This window comes from Chenopodium quinoa, unplaced genomic scaffold, assembly GCF_001683475.1.
Source record: "Chenopodium quinoa cultivar QQ74 unplaced genomic scaffold, ASM168347v1, whole genome shotgun sequence".
In the NCBI taxonomy this organism is placed as follows: domain Eukaryota; kingdom Viridiplantae; phylum Streptophyta; class Magnoliopsida; order Caryophyllales; family Amaranthaceae; genus Chenopodium; species Chenopodium quinoa.
Genome location: NW_018742461.1, coordinates 4,167,232 through 4,182,134, shown reverse-complemented (window position 1 = coordinate 4,182,134; position 14,903 = coordinate 4,167,232). Strand labels below are relative to the sequence as shown.

General features: G+C 35.8%; 2 protein-coding genes across 2 annotated transcripts; one reads left to right on the top strand and one right to left on the bottom strand.

The window, feature by feature from the left end:
* Positions 1 to 5,139: 5,139 nt before the first annotated feature.
* Positions 5,140 to 7,199, top strand: LOC110718853. The gene is made up of 3 exons (XM_021897773.1): positions 5,140 to 5,316; positions 5,426 to 5,491; positions 6,864 to 7,199. The coding sequence occupies exons 1-3, from the start codon at positions 5,266 to 5,268 to the stop codon at positions 6,927 to 6,929; spliced, it is 183 nt and encodes a 60-aa protein (XP_021753465.1). The 5' UTR covers positions 5,140 to 5,265; the 3' UTR covers positions 6,930 to 7,199.
* Positions 7,200 to 7,716: 517 nt separating this feature from the next.
* On the bottom strand, positions 7,717 to 12,058 carry LOC110718852 (probable ribosome-binding factor A, chloroplastic). The gene is made up of 4 exons (XM_021897772.1): positions 11,512 to 12,058; positions 10,011 to 10,184; positions 9,295 to 9,484; positions 7,717 to 8,035 (listed from the first exon to the last, which is right to left on the bottom strand). Exons 1-3 carry the CDS (start codon positions 11,842 to 11,844, stop codon positions 9,344 to 9,346), a joined length of 648 nt encoding a protein of 215 aa, XP_021753464.1. The 5' UTR covers positions 11,845 to 12,058; the 3' UTR covers positions 7,717 to 8,035; positions 9,295 to 9,343.
* Between the last annotated feature and the right edge of the window lie 2,845 nt (positions 12,059 to 14,903).

Genomic DNA, 14,903 nt, shown 5'->3' with positions numbered 1-14,903 from the left:
CACTGACATAAAGTGGGAAGCTAGGGAAGAGGAGGGGGGATTTGAGGATGCTAACATAGATGAAGGTGTTGACAACACTGTAACTCAGATAATTGAAGAAGTGAATGCCAGTCTACAGTGTGGGGAAGATAGGATTGAATATGAGGTGGAGAACAATGATGAGTAGCTTGAAACTGAGTTGTTGAGCAAAGAAATTTCTGCACAGGGAGACTTTACTTCTGATTCAGAGGAGTTGGAAAGCCCTAGAGATTCAGATGATGAGCAAGAACAATGTCCATGGCTCCATGCCTCAGTAGATTTGAAAAAGCCTATTCAATTGGTAAAAGGACTGAAGTTCCTCAACAACAAATTGCTGAGGAAAGCTCTAAAGCTTCATGCCATTGAGAATAGGTATGAAGTTGGTTTTTGCACAATGATAGCACAAAAGTAACTATCCAGTGTAGAAGGAGGTGTCAATGCAAATGGAATAAAAAGAAGTGTAGGCTGCCTTTGTGTACTTGTGTTGGGGGGTGGAGATGTCATTTTAGGGTTGTTACAAGGAGGGCTGTGAACCAAGAGTATTGGCAAATTAAGAGTGTGAATTTAAACCATAACTATTTAAGGGTTAGAAGCAATCTGAACCTTACTGCTGAATTTTTAGCTGAGAAATACATTGAGGATTGGAGAAGTGATCCTGGGTGGAAAATAAAAGGCTTCATAAGGAGGGTTTTAGGTGATTTTAGCATAGGGATTACATACAACAAAGCTTGGATGGCAAGGGCAAGGGCTAAGCTCATGATTTATGGATCAGCAGCAGAACAATATGCATGAGTGTGGGACTATGGGAAGGCTCTCATGCAATACAGCCCTGGCACTGAATGTGATGTTGTGGTTGATAAATTAGAGCAGATTGAGCCCCCATTATTCATGAGAATGTTCATATGCCTTGCACCATTGAGGAAAGGGTTTCTGTCTGGTTGTAGACCAGTAATTGGGGTGGATTGATGTCATCTCAAAGGTCCATACCCTGGTCAGATATTAGTTGCAGTTGGTAAGGATGGCAATAATAATATTTACCCTATAGCCTAGGCTACAACTGAAATAGAGAATACTGAAACTTGGGTTTGGTTCCTTGAGAGCCTGATGAAAGCCCTAAGGGATGAAGATCGAGGCCTAGGATATACATTTATATCTGACAGGCAAAAGGTACACATACATCCACAACTTTTTTGTGATTTATGAATGTAATTGTGAAGTTAGTTCACTTATTTACTATATGTGATGTGTGCACAGGGCTTGTTAGAAGCTTTGCACCAGGTTGTCCCTTATGCAGACACAAGGTACTGTGTCAGACATATATGGGCTAACTTCAAGTTACAGTTTAGTGGAGCCACTTTTAAGGAGTTGTTCTGGTCAGCAGCAAAGGCAACAACATTGGTAAGCTTCCTATTTGCACTGTTATGTAATGTTGTCTGTTACATCTATGATGCATTTGTGAGTGTGTGTGTTCTGATTCTAGAAGTTTTTATCTTTCCCTTTCTTATTGTAGTTTGACTTTGAGGTAGTAATGGAGTCAATAAGGTTCCTGTCTGAGGGAGCTTATGAATATCTTGTTGTCATTCCTGCTAAGCACTGGTCTAGGCATGCATTCAGCACATTCCCAAAGTCAAACATGTTGCTCAACAACATTTGTGAGACTTTTAATGCTGTTATCAAAGAAGCGAGGGATAAGCCTATATTGACTCAAATGGAGTGGCTTAGGAGGTACATGATGAAAAGAAACAATGACAAATGGGAAAGTTTTCTGAAAATGGAAGGGAAGGTTGTTCCTTATGTGAAGAAAACATTCCAAAGGATAGAACCAGCTGCAAGGCACTGCATTGTGCAAGTGTCTAGGGGTGACAGTTATGAGGTGGAGCTTAACTCTGACCTAGTCACAGTTGACCTGAGCAAGGCAACATGCACCTGCTTCCATTGGGACCTCACTGGTATCCCCTGTGTCCATGCATATGCATGCATCATGGACAAAAGGGCAGACCCTGAAGATTATGTGGACAGTGCCTACCTTGTGTCCACATACATGTTGGCATATAGGCTTGAGGTAGCAGCTATGCCTGGTCCAAAACATTGGGAAAAGGTTAAGCTGAGGCAACCACTACCACCAGCCATCAAAATCCAACCAGGGAGGCCTAAGTGTAAGAAGAGGAAGTTGGAGCAGGGAGAATTGGCTGGGCAAAACCAGGATGTCCAGCAATCCATCAGAAGGAGGAGCACCTGTAAGAACTGTGGGCAGCTTGGACACTATGCAAAGACATGCAAAAATCCTCCTGCCACACCAGTTGTTGTCTCTTCCCCAAAGAAAGAAGGAGGAAGACCACCTCTGAACACTGACTGGGTGACTGACTAGAGAAGGAAGAGGGCAGAGAGAGCTTTGAAAAAGGTAAAAATGCCTTTTCCTTTTATTAAATGCTGAGCTGTGGTTTTTGGAGTATGGACAACAACAAACTAACTTAAATCTACTTTGTGTTCTTTACATAGTGCAGTTGGTGGTACCCCTGGACCAAATAGTATTGGTTCCAAGAGCTTCCCTCGAGAAGGGCATTAGAAGATGCAGCAGCAGCCTCAGTACAGTCAAGCTTCAAGCAATACAGTTGCCATAACCTCTGCACCAGTTCCCTCATCATCCACAACAGCTGCAGCAACTGAACAAACACAACAGCCACCAAGAGCCAAGCTGCATGTAATTAGACCTAGGAACTAAGCAGAATGTTGCTCCTATTTTGTTTGTTAGTGTTAGATGATAAGTGCACAATGTTTTGAGGATAATCTTATGACATTTATATGGCATTGTTACAATGTTAATGGTTGTAATGTGTTACAATGTTTATTTGGATGGCATTGTTACAATGTTAATGATATGAATTTGACTTTACCAAATGTTCAATGCAAAACAACTCTTTTATTAACAATTTCATTTACTACATTTCAGTCCACAACAGCATAATAGTACCATTACAATAGGCCTTCATCTCCCCCTTATACCATTTTAAGAATTACAACAGAACCTAAGACTAAAAAAAGAGAACACATAACAAGTACAACAAACATGAGCTTGTTGTCAGAATTCCCATTGCTGCTCATCATATTCTTCTTGTCACCACTTAGGGCCTTGCATTTCAGTTTCAAATTGTCAACCTCATTTAGAAAACACCTTCTTTGGCCAGTCAAGTCATCAACCTCCCTCTTCAGTGAGTTAATTTCACCCTTCATCAGTTTTTTGTCAAGGAGAAGTTGGTTGATGACATCTCTCTGCCGCTCAGTTCCATCATCACTGTCTACCCATTCAAAACACTTGCATCCCCTACTTTCAGTGACTGGGTCATAGAATTTGCAAGCCTTGAATTTCCTCCCTAGATTGTCCCTTGTCCAAGATGTCAGCTTTGAAAGAGGCAATCCACAATTGCATTTCTTCTGGTTTGTGGGAGATGAGTTATTCCAGGACATCTTCCAACCTGCAAATACCATAACAAATGTCAACTTCAACAACCAGTTCCATTACACAACATATTATACACATCTATTTCAACTACACCTAGTCATAGTCATTGTTGTGGTTGGCCTCCATAATGAGGATAACTAGGGGGTGGCCATGTCCCATTTTGTTTCATCTTGTACTCCAAGATACAATCAGCCAAGAAGCCTGGGTCATCTGTGCTCCCAACATGTATGGTATACATGTCCTTATTAGGTAACCTCCTAATCATCTTGAACACATCACCATCATCCTCTAAATTCCTATACTTCCCTCTATAAATATACTGAAATGTGGGGTGCAAAATGTCAATTGATCCTTCTACAGGGTCTTCCATTTCGCGAAGTCTATCTTCAATTTCTATTGTTGTATCCAACAAGTTACTTTTTCCTACTTCATATTCAATGTCAATAACAACACTCAGATACTTAAATCTGAAAACCACCTTATTCTCCTCCATTTCTGCCACAACAATTCCAACAACAATTAATCATACAAGCTCAAAACAAAATCATGCAAACAATCAAAACAGTACGTCAATAAATCAATTGCAAACTCAATTACACCTACGCTAACTAACAATCAATCATAGAAACCCCAATTCAAGCTAACTAACAATCAATAATTGTTGAAATAACACAACTAATTCGCGCTTGGAACAAGAACCCTAAGTAACTTATCCCCCAATTTTCCCCAATTCAAGGGCAACAAGAACCCTAAGTAAATAATCCCCCATTTATTCCCCAATTACAGTTGATGAATCCTGCAATTTTTAAAAGGCAAAGATAATACCTGAAGCGCAAATCACCTGTAGTCTTTCTTGTGGATGCTTTTGCAATTAGGGGAAGCGTTTTTTGTGAAATTTTGTGAAAATTTGAAGAAGAAAATGGTTTCTGACTATGGAGAAGTGTTTAATGGCAGAAAATCGGGGAAGCAATGAGTTACAAACCCAAAAACTAGTCGTTACTAGCCGTTGAGTGGGGTCCACAATCCAAAAATTCACCGGAAAAACAATTTGGGTGGTAATCTGAGCGTTTTTTTAATTTAGTGGGTGGTAGTTTAAAAATAATTATTTTTTGGGTGGTTATATCAAAATTGGTCTATTTTGTGGGTGGTTATTTACAAATTTTCCTAGTAATCTTCTACAAGTCAAAATACTAACTAAGATCAAATGGCAGAGTCATGTAAATTATTATTCAAAAGTAAGTTTTTTCTTCAAATTGATCAAACATCAACTCTTATTTTAATTATAATATTCATTAGTCCATAGTTCCATTCCCAAATTCGCAAAATTGATACAAACATTTCAAGTCAACTAGCCGAGTTCATTCTTTGGCCTCAAAATACATGTTCAATCCGTTCAAACCCGCACTTTTTCTAGGTTAGTCAATTTTTCCCCACAAAAACAAAAACACAAACTTTCAAATCAATTAGATTCAGGTAGGGTCAAAACAATTCAGACTTTTAAATTTTGAATAGTTTTCGGGTCATATAATTCGGGTCAACCCATAAAACCCGATTAAATGAAACAAACCATTATTATAAACCCAAGCTCCAAAAATTTAGTAGTCAGGCCCAATAAAGTCAACCATGACGTAAGCAACTCACCGAAACAAACCTCTCTTCCACCCACTCACACGGTCACACCCTTCTTCTTTCTCTCTCCTCTCCGAAATCAATTTAGGGTTTTCCCTGCAAATTCTCTCTCCTCAATATAGATCTTCCCTCTTTCTCAGTCTCTCTCTTTCAGATCAATGGCACCTTCACTTCCTCAGTTCTACAGTGGCACTAGCACTCTCGCATTGGTAAATCTACTCAATTTCTTCTCATTCATTTTCTTGTTGTATTTCTTCTTAATTTAGGGTTTTGAAGAGGAATTTGTGGGTTTTTTTGGCTTAATTTTGGGGTTTTTAGGTAGCTCGTGCATCAGCTTTCACTGCTGGATTGGTCTACGGAAACATGAAGCTCAAAGTTCTCAAGGTCAATTTTGTTTCATTTTTCTGTAGGTTAATTGTTATTTTATTTGATTTTTTGGTGTGATGATATGCACTATTCATTTGCCAGAATGTGGAGAGATCTGATTTAGGTTTATGGATGTTTGATGACTGAATTTCAAAACTGATCTGGGTTTTATTATTATTGAATTGTGTTGATGCTGTTATTCTTCTTTAAATGTTGCACGAAATTGGTGATTTTGTTATTGTATCAATTAAAGGGGGATTTAAGGATTATGTTTTGTATTAATCATCTGTTAAATGCCTGTGTGATCTGTGGTTTGCTATTCTGTTGTCTTTGAACTTTGCTCGTATCTCGAATTGCGAACTATGAGAGTTTGTCTTGTTGAATTGATAATATGACTCAAATTTAGTGTACCATTTCAAAGTTTTCTGGGTAGGAATGTGCTTCATTTGAGGTCACAACCGTTTCACTTTGCTTTTTTTAAAGATATTGTATTTGATCATGGGGAAATTTGTGAAGCTCTGTTTCCCTTGCTTGACTCGCTCTTTTTCTTGCCTTGACGCACACTCCATCAGTTGCAAATATTAAGATTGGTTGCTGGCTTGCTGCCCTATTAGTGACCTTCATATTTGTAGAGTATCATTCAGGATTGATCTTGCATATCTGATTTCTATAACTGTATTGTATTTTAATTTTTCGCTTTTACTGTGGTATTTTGTTGTGTATTAAATTGTCATGAGTTTCATGGTCAATGAATTTTTCACGAGGATGATAACTTGCATGACACGGCCGTGCTTAGTCTTTGCTTCTATGTTATCAGAGGGAATACTTAATTTTTGGGACTTAGGTTTGTTGTGGAGGGCAGCTTGTATTTGGTGGAAATTAATTTCAATAGAAATCAACTTTTTAAGTTCATTTTACTTGCTAGAAATGTTGAGGAGGAAAGAGTGAAAGAAGATGGCAAAAAGGAATGGAGGGAAGAAGAAAAAGAGTTAAGGCAGTTGTTGGAAATGTGGCATTCCTTCTTTGAGTTAGGGGAATAAAGTATTCTCTGATTCTCTCCCTATACCAAACTGGGGGAAAAAGGAAATTGTCCCAGAGAATACTCCCCTTCTTTCAAGCAAAGCACGGACTGACCACCTCATTGATGGCCATTCAAATGTGCATTGCTAACTATATTGTCAAATGAGGAGCTGCGTGCTGTGGCACTACTCATACTTGCTAATACTTCCCTATGTTCCACTCATGCATTCGGTTCTGTATTTTGGATTTGGATTATAGTATTTGACACTAGTATTTAACAATGATCATTGCAAAAAAGATGTTCCTTTTATTTGTCTGTGTGGATATAGGATTTAGCAAATTTCTGAACCTATTGTCCTTTGTTCATCAGATGAAGGCCAAGTCACATAAGAAAGCTGAAGCTAAGGCAGGAGCCCAGGCAGAGGCCCATCACTGATAGATAGTGGATGGGATAAAATGCTGAGGGGAAGGATGCATAAAAAGTTCGTCGATTTATCACTTCACCAAGAGGCTTTTGTAGACCTTGATACTCGTAGTTGTGCATGTTCTTATTTACAAAATTTTGTGGCTCAATGACCATCAACATAATGACAACAAATTGATTTTAGTTGCTCAAATGAAAACATCATATTGAGATGATTTTATCTTCACTAAATTTTGATTAATAAATTGTTTTGCTTTGTGCTCAGATGTACTTGGCTGTTGACTCTTGCTTTTCCTGAGCTTTTTGCTTGGCCTTGTTATTTTGACTGTGAAGAGTGATACATATTCTACTGTCAGATAAATTTTGTCGAATAAATAACTTTGTTCAGAAAATCAGAGCTTATTACACTTGCTTTTGCAAGATCAACTCATTGTTATGTGAGTAATAAAAGGATAGTTATGGGCATTTAGCACAATGGCTACTCATTAATCAAGTGTCACATATATATTAGGGCTGAAGTTTGGTGCAAATGTGTAATGGTGCCATCTTATCAAGTACTTTTGTCCTGAAAAGAGTGGTGTCATATTGCTTACTGAAGCTCCATATTTTTGTACAAAGTTCTCACCAACCAACACCAGAGGCACAGATATAATACTAAACCAGTGGCAAATCTGTGAGACTTATAAATGCATTCTTTTAGTATGAAGTACAAAAAAAAAAAAAAAAAAAAAATATATATATATATATATATATATATATACAAAATTGAAAGAAAAAAAATATACATTAAAAAATCTAGTTGAACAAGAGAAACTAATCATTATTCAACATTTTAAGCAAAAAACCAGACTATCAGAGATTCAGAGGCATAACACTTATAATTAACATTCATTAGAGGCTCTATTTATTTACAGGGGCATTTCATTTGCAAGTTGTTAGCAAATCACTGCCACGCCTTTGAACCATCTCTGCTAGGAATTACATATTGAGATATGCTTTAATCAAACTTCTGGCTAACTTCACTGTCACAGATGCAAGCACAACTGTATGCAAAAAGCCCCTTTAGCCACAAGACATTTATGGAAAGCCTCCTATTGCAGGAATCATTCTCTGCGGCCCTGCAAAATGTATGGCACAGCGAGAAATTCAGGAAGTAGCAATGGAAAAGTGGGGAGGTAATGTGGAAATAAAAACAAAATGTAACGGATACTTCGAAACAATTGTCAAGGTTGTAGTATCCAGAAAAAAAAACACAGTGCTTCCGAAGAACATGTTTTGCTCAAACAAAAAAGAAAACCTTCCGCTCAAACAAAAATGTAAACCTTTCACACTAAATTTGCTTCATTTATTTAAGTCACTTGAGACTAACCTTTAACCATGACAAAATACAAAGACATTTTGCAGAACTTCCTCGGTTGCTTTCTGGATCACTCATTAGTTCCTCATTTACTTAACCCAAATGCAAGTCACTTGAGGCTACCACTTTAACATAAGAAAAGTGGGTATATTAAAGAACTCCTCTGGTGCTCTCTTAATCATTTACTCAATAACTGTTAAACAAGAAACCTGACATGGGTTGTCTGGAGTTCAATATACCTCTCACAAAGAAACCTGACCTGGTTGGCCGGAGTTCAAGCTACCTCTCACTAAGAGACCTGACCTGGGTTGTCAGAGTTTCAAGCAATCTCAGAGTTTCTCATGAAGATCTAATTGAACAAGCTTTTCGTTTGTTTAGTCTCAAATTCTCTCAGCCCCTCTCTCGCCCCTATAAAACAAGAGTTGGGAGCCAATAGATGGTACGAAGTTGCAGTTAAGGGTGTGTTCAGTTCAGAGGAATACATCTTAAACTGAATCTTAATTATCTTCCATAGAAATCAGATTCCATGTCATTTTTCTTTGTTCTGGTCCTTGATTAACACACACACACACACCGAGAGAGAAATGGTAAAAACAAAATGGAAGGGAGGGGGGGAGGAAGGTGAAGTAGAGAGAAAATTTTATAAAAGATAAATATTGTCCATCCTTGAGGAAACTAAAAAAAAAAAAGCTTCAAAAAGTATCCCTTTACAAACCAAACCAAGGAAAATAGGAAATTTGATCTTGAAAATGATTTTTCTCCCAAGTCCCAACTAAATGCAACCCCTAAATCCTTGGTATTAAGGCAACCCTGTTTTCCTCTAATGGTAGTATTTAGAATAAGATTACAGTTAAAGTTTGATTTTGGTCAGAATATCATCATTGTAATACTAGATGTAATCAATTTGAAGATCTTTGTAGCACTAAGCCACTAACCACGAAAGATTATTTTGAGAACAACAGAAACCTTGTTCGGTCCAACTGAAGCAGTAATGGACACAAACTCAATGAGAGACCTAACCTGATGGCAATGGAGCAAAGTTGAAGCATCACCACATCTCAAGAAATATCTATCTGACATAAATAATGCCTTCATCATTGTCGTCCTCCCAATTATCATCATCAGAAGGTGGATCGGATAATTCTTCCTCTTCTTCAGGACTTGTGGCATCATTTTTCTCATTCTTTAACTTATCCAATATCGCAATAACCTGAAAAGTCAAATTCAAGATTTAGAACATTGCTATGCTTGTGTTGTCCTGCCAAAATAATCAACACCACAAAGGGTGGAGGTAAAACTATACTTAATTAAAGACAAAAGTATAATCATCCAGCAAGGTAGGGGGATGTGATTATGTGACTATATCATGTGTATGACCTCATAGAACCCATCCACCAACCTTATTCACATTTTCCTCTAGGCTCTATAAGATGTTCTTGCAAGATTATCACCAATTAAGATCTGAGAATGAAATAACCTATCAAGATACTGCCACTTATCTATTTTTCAGTTCAGAACAGCTTCATTCATCAACCTTGTCTTTATATACATAATAGTCTGAAGCAATAATATAAAGAGATACCCAGCTCACATTTACACTTATAAAGAATATTACCATCGATAGGGTAATATGAATCTAAACAAGAGTAAAGAAAGACCAGGTTTGAAGGCACTTAAAAATTATTCACCAGATGGCCGGATAACACGTAAGAACATAACTAAATTTGAGCTCTTACCCTACTTCCTCTTTCTAAAGATTCATCCTCTAGAAATCGAATTTCAGGAGTCAGCCTCAACTTCATGCGCTTTCCAAGTTTACCCCGCACATATTTTGCCTTAGCTTTTAGGCCAGAAAGGGCAACTTCTCGACCTCTTTCATCGCCAAAAATCGACACATAAACTTTGACAACCTAGAATATAAAGAAACAATATCAATTTACAGCAAACATTATTGTAACAGCTCAAAGTTTCTGTGCTTATGATTAGCATGAAAGTTGTTCAATGCAACAAAGAGATTGCTTTTAACCAAAAGCCAGACCCAATAAACTGTACAAGGAGCGGAAAAAATAATATAGTTAGTTTCCTAGTTTATATAGCAAGGTCAAGGAAGATTAGCGATTGAATCTGATGAAAAATCTGATATGCAATTGACAAGTTAATTAATGAATCTTATGATGGAGCTCAAACATCAGGAGATCAATAACTTTTTAACTGGAAACTTTTTGGCCCATAAGATAGCACCAAAGATTTTTTATATACAAAATATGAAGTGACCAATCCAAATTATGAATCTACCAACAGAGTGCACAACATCTCATATATCCTTGACACAATTAATAAGAAAGGATTAACCAATACTGAAATGGCTTCAGCCCTAAAGTATATAAATGCAGAAGCATTAAGGTGAAAATCTATCCAAGGTAAAAGAACTACGAGTTACTTGGAAATCAAGCTTACACAGCAAATTCCTATCAAGTTTCGAGCATACATAAGTTGATGTAAGCTAGGATCTTAGGAACCCATGTAGAGTAGATAATGTCACAAGACTCAGTGAGGCTTTGCAGATGTTTACCATGCGTCCATACGAGACAATTTCTACCAACAATTCTTTCTTGCTATGATCAATTTTCATGATAGTTGGACTATTACATCTAATGCGCAAAAAGTAACTAAACATTAAGCAAAACCACAAACATGCTTCAGAAACTAGGATCCCATAGCTTATAGGTTATCATCATCAAACCAAATTACTCAGACTCTTCAATATACCTCAAATTACCCCTTTTAAATATTCATCATTCCAACATAGGCATTGATATTAAAACTCCTTTTCTGACCCAAACTTGCAAAATTCACACAACACAGCCGCACAATACAGCTGCTCAAGCACCCATACCCGACAACAGTAACCAATTTTCAGTTCCATAGGTCATTTTTCACTAATACATCACAAATTTAGTACAATGCTTGGAGAAAGTAACTAGCATTATTATCCTCAAACCCTTGTTCTTCATCAATGCAAAGCATAAACAACAAAATGCATATACTTGTAACTTGAATAGCAACTTAAATTCCTTCAGACCCACACCCAATAATCACAAAACACTATCAAGTATCAACCAAACCATAAACATTTCACATTTCACAACTAACAAACCCAGAAATTCCAAACAAAAATCAACCAAAAAGGGGCAAAATTAAAGGGGAAAAAAAAAAATCCCAATTAAAAGAAAAGACCTGCAAATCTGCGGAAACTTCAACATCACTAATGGTAGTAACAGAAGAGAGATAACGGTCAGCACCGAGGGCAGCTTCGGGCAGAACAGCGTATTGCAAATTGGTGTCGGTCAGCAACATATCTGAAAGTTCCCTTCTTATCTGTTTAGCTACCATTGCTACTCTTCTTGGATTTGCCATACACTTTATGGTTTTCATTCTCTGTTGCTCAGGTACACGATAACTGTTCCTGTGGGTGCACAATCCTACCGTTGATTTCCCCATTGAAAACAACTTTGATGATGATAATGAATGGAAGTAAGGGAGCTGGTGTAGGAGAAGAAGATGAGTCATTTTCTCTCTTCTTCTTCTTTTCAGTTGTTTCTTCTTCTTCTTTCTTTGCTGCTGATTCTGCTGCTGTTTTTCTATATGTTAGCCATTTTTTGTTGTTGGAAGTAAAGAGATAGAATTTGAAAGACTTGGGTTTTTAATTGGATGTTGTTTTTCATGGACCAAAATTTGCTAGGATCTATGACAAGCCCATGTTATAATGTTGAAACTCATTTAGGCTTTCACTTGTCCACCTATAGTCCTATAGATTATACCCTATCATAAAAGAAGAGTTGTTGAATTGGATCTATGGCCGGCTTCTGATCGGGTCTAAACACCGGATAATGGTTTATTTAGTGTAAGTGTATCCACACGGGTCAAATGTATTATTTATTTTGGATCACTTCGGAGTTTGGTTTGGTCTAGTTTCTTAAGGTTTGAAATAAGGCGATTGTGTCTTAATTTCTTAAGGTTTGGTCTAGTAGGAATCATTTCAAAATTGACACTTATGGAAGCTTATGTTAATTGGTCTACAAAGGACTATTGGTTGGAGTATTTGGCTGGTTGATTTTAGTTTATAATAGGAAATTTATAAAGTAATGTGAGAGAGTTTTCCGATCGTGTGATATATGAAGATAATTTGTCTAATTAAGATAGTGTATCAAAAATAGTAACTAGATACACACTCTATTTCGTAATAATTGCAACAGTTTGATTTTTGCACTGTTCACATATTTATTTTGACCATACTTTTTACCAATATATAAAAAACATATGTTGTCAATTGCCAGTTTCGGTTTAATGGAATAGGAATTTTCTATTATTGACGTCATTGTGAATTCGTAGTCACCTCATGAAGGTCTTCTCAAAAGGGAAAAAATGCCTTCAATTGTACAATAAATTTAAGAATTTTTAAACAACTAGTCAACCATTAATCTACCATATTTACTTACGTTTTGCTAATTTGTCAAAGGTCTCATCAACTAGCTCAATCTAATAAATCGACTTGGATGGAGCAATCAAGATGAAAATATCATTTTTGCACAAAGGTTTTTGCTCAAAGATATAGATCAAAGAATGATTTTCTATTTTTCAATAAGAACTAGTGAAAATATAATATGTTCGTTGTATTTAGTAAAAGTAGTTATTAAAAAGAGTAATCCAATAAATATAGGATTAGAGTCCATGTAGAAACAAATGGAGTATTATATCATATCATATCATATCATATCATATCATATCATATCACTAATAAATAAAGTCGATCTCGCAACCTGGTCACGAGAAGGCGACACTTGGTATTTCAGTTTTTCGCCAAGTGTCGTGCCATCTCCTATGTATTATTGTGACACATATGATGCTAAGTAAGCGATTTTTGGATAGATTTTTTAAATAAAATTGTTGTATAGAGTTTTATTATCGATAGAATTCTAATAATTTATATATACAAAATTAATCATAACTGTTAATAAATGTTCAATGACTCAATTCTATTTCCATAATCAAATTCGTTTTAAAAAATTCTTTAAAATAAGATCAATTTATAATATATATAATCACAAACTTTTATACGTAGCTGGCCAAAGCGTGTCACCAACTACTACAAGAGTTACTTCGTTAGTGCTATAGGGGTTACTTGGTAAGTGTTATAGTGGTTACTCAATCAGTGTTATAGATAAGGGTTACTTAGTTAGTCTTAGAGGTTACTCATTTAGTATTATAAGAATTACTCGGTCAGGTTTATAGGGGTTACTTTGTCCGGCCATATGGTGTGGCTAGCTGCATACAAAATGTATTGTTATTTAATTTATTTAAAAAAATTAGAGAATCAGGAAAAATAAGTTTTAATCAATAAAAAAAAATTAGTTTGGTAAAAATACTTTTAGTTCAGTGAAAATAATTTAAGTTCAATAAAAATAATAAGTCATAGATATCTATTTACAAACAAAACTACAAAAAGTACACTATCATACAAATATAAGTCATATGATATCGTATGTCTAAATATCCTACATTATCAGAAAGAATTATTGACCGTATTTAACATTTAAGTAAAATATTATCTTAAAATTTTATCAACTACCTGGGCATCGCCCGGGTACAAAACTAGTCACTAATAAATAAAGCCGGTCTCGCAGCCAGGCCACGAGACAGCGACACTTGGCATTCCAATTTTCACCAAGTGTCGCGCCACGTAGGCGACAAATATGTATTATTGTGACACATATGTTGCTAAGTAAGCGATTCTTGGATAGATTTTTTTAAGATAAAAAATGTGGTGTAGAGTTTTATTATCACTATACTTCTAATATTTCATATATACAAATTAATGATAACTTTTAATAAATATTGTATAACTCAGTTTCATTTCCATCATAAAATTCCTTTCAAAAAGTTCTTTAAAACAAGATTCATTTATAATATTTTTAATTTAGTTAAAATAATAATACTACCTCCGTTTCATATTTTTTGCAAGTTTGGGGTATTATTTGTGAAATATAAATATTCCAAAGTTGCAAAAAAATATGAAATAGAGGTAGTTGATAATCAATTAAAATAAGTTTTAATCAATAAAAACAATTTTGGTTTGGTAAAAATACTTTCGGTTCAGTAAAAATAATTTAAGTTCAATAACAGTAATTTCAAGTAAATAACAACATAGATATCTATTTACAAACAGAACTACAAAAAGTACACTATTATATGATATTGTATGTCTAAATATCTTGCACTATCAAAAGGGATTATATGCCCATATTTAACATTTAAGCCAAAACTTTATCCAAAAATTTTATCAACAATCTAGGCATCGCTCGGGCACAAAACTAGTCACTAATAAGTAAATTTAGTCTTGCAGCCAGCCTGTAACACCCCAGTAATTCTCTCTTTAAAACCTGTAATTACCTGTAATAACCTGTAAATACTTGTAATAACCTGTAAGAGAATTACTGACGTGTTACCGCCACGTGTTCAAACGTTAAGCCTAGTTTTAGAAATCAGCAACGGAAAACTAACTTAGTTAAGAAAAAAATTTAGGTTTCAAATATAATAATCAAAACCAAATTTAGTCTTACAAGTTGGAA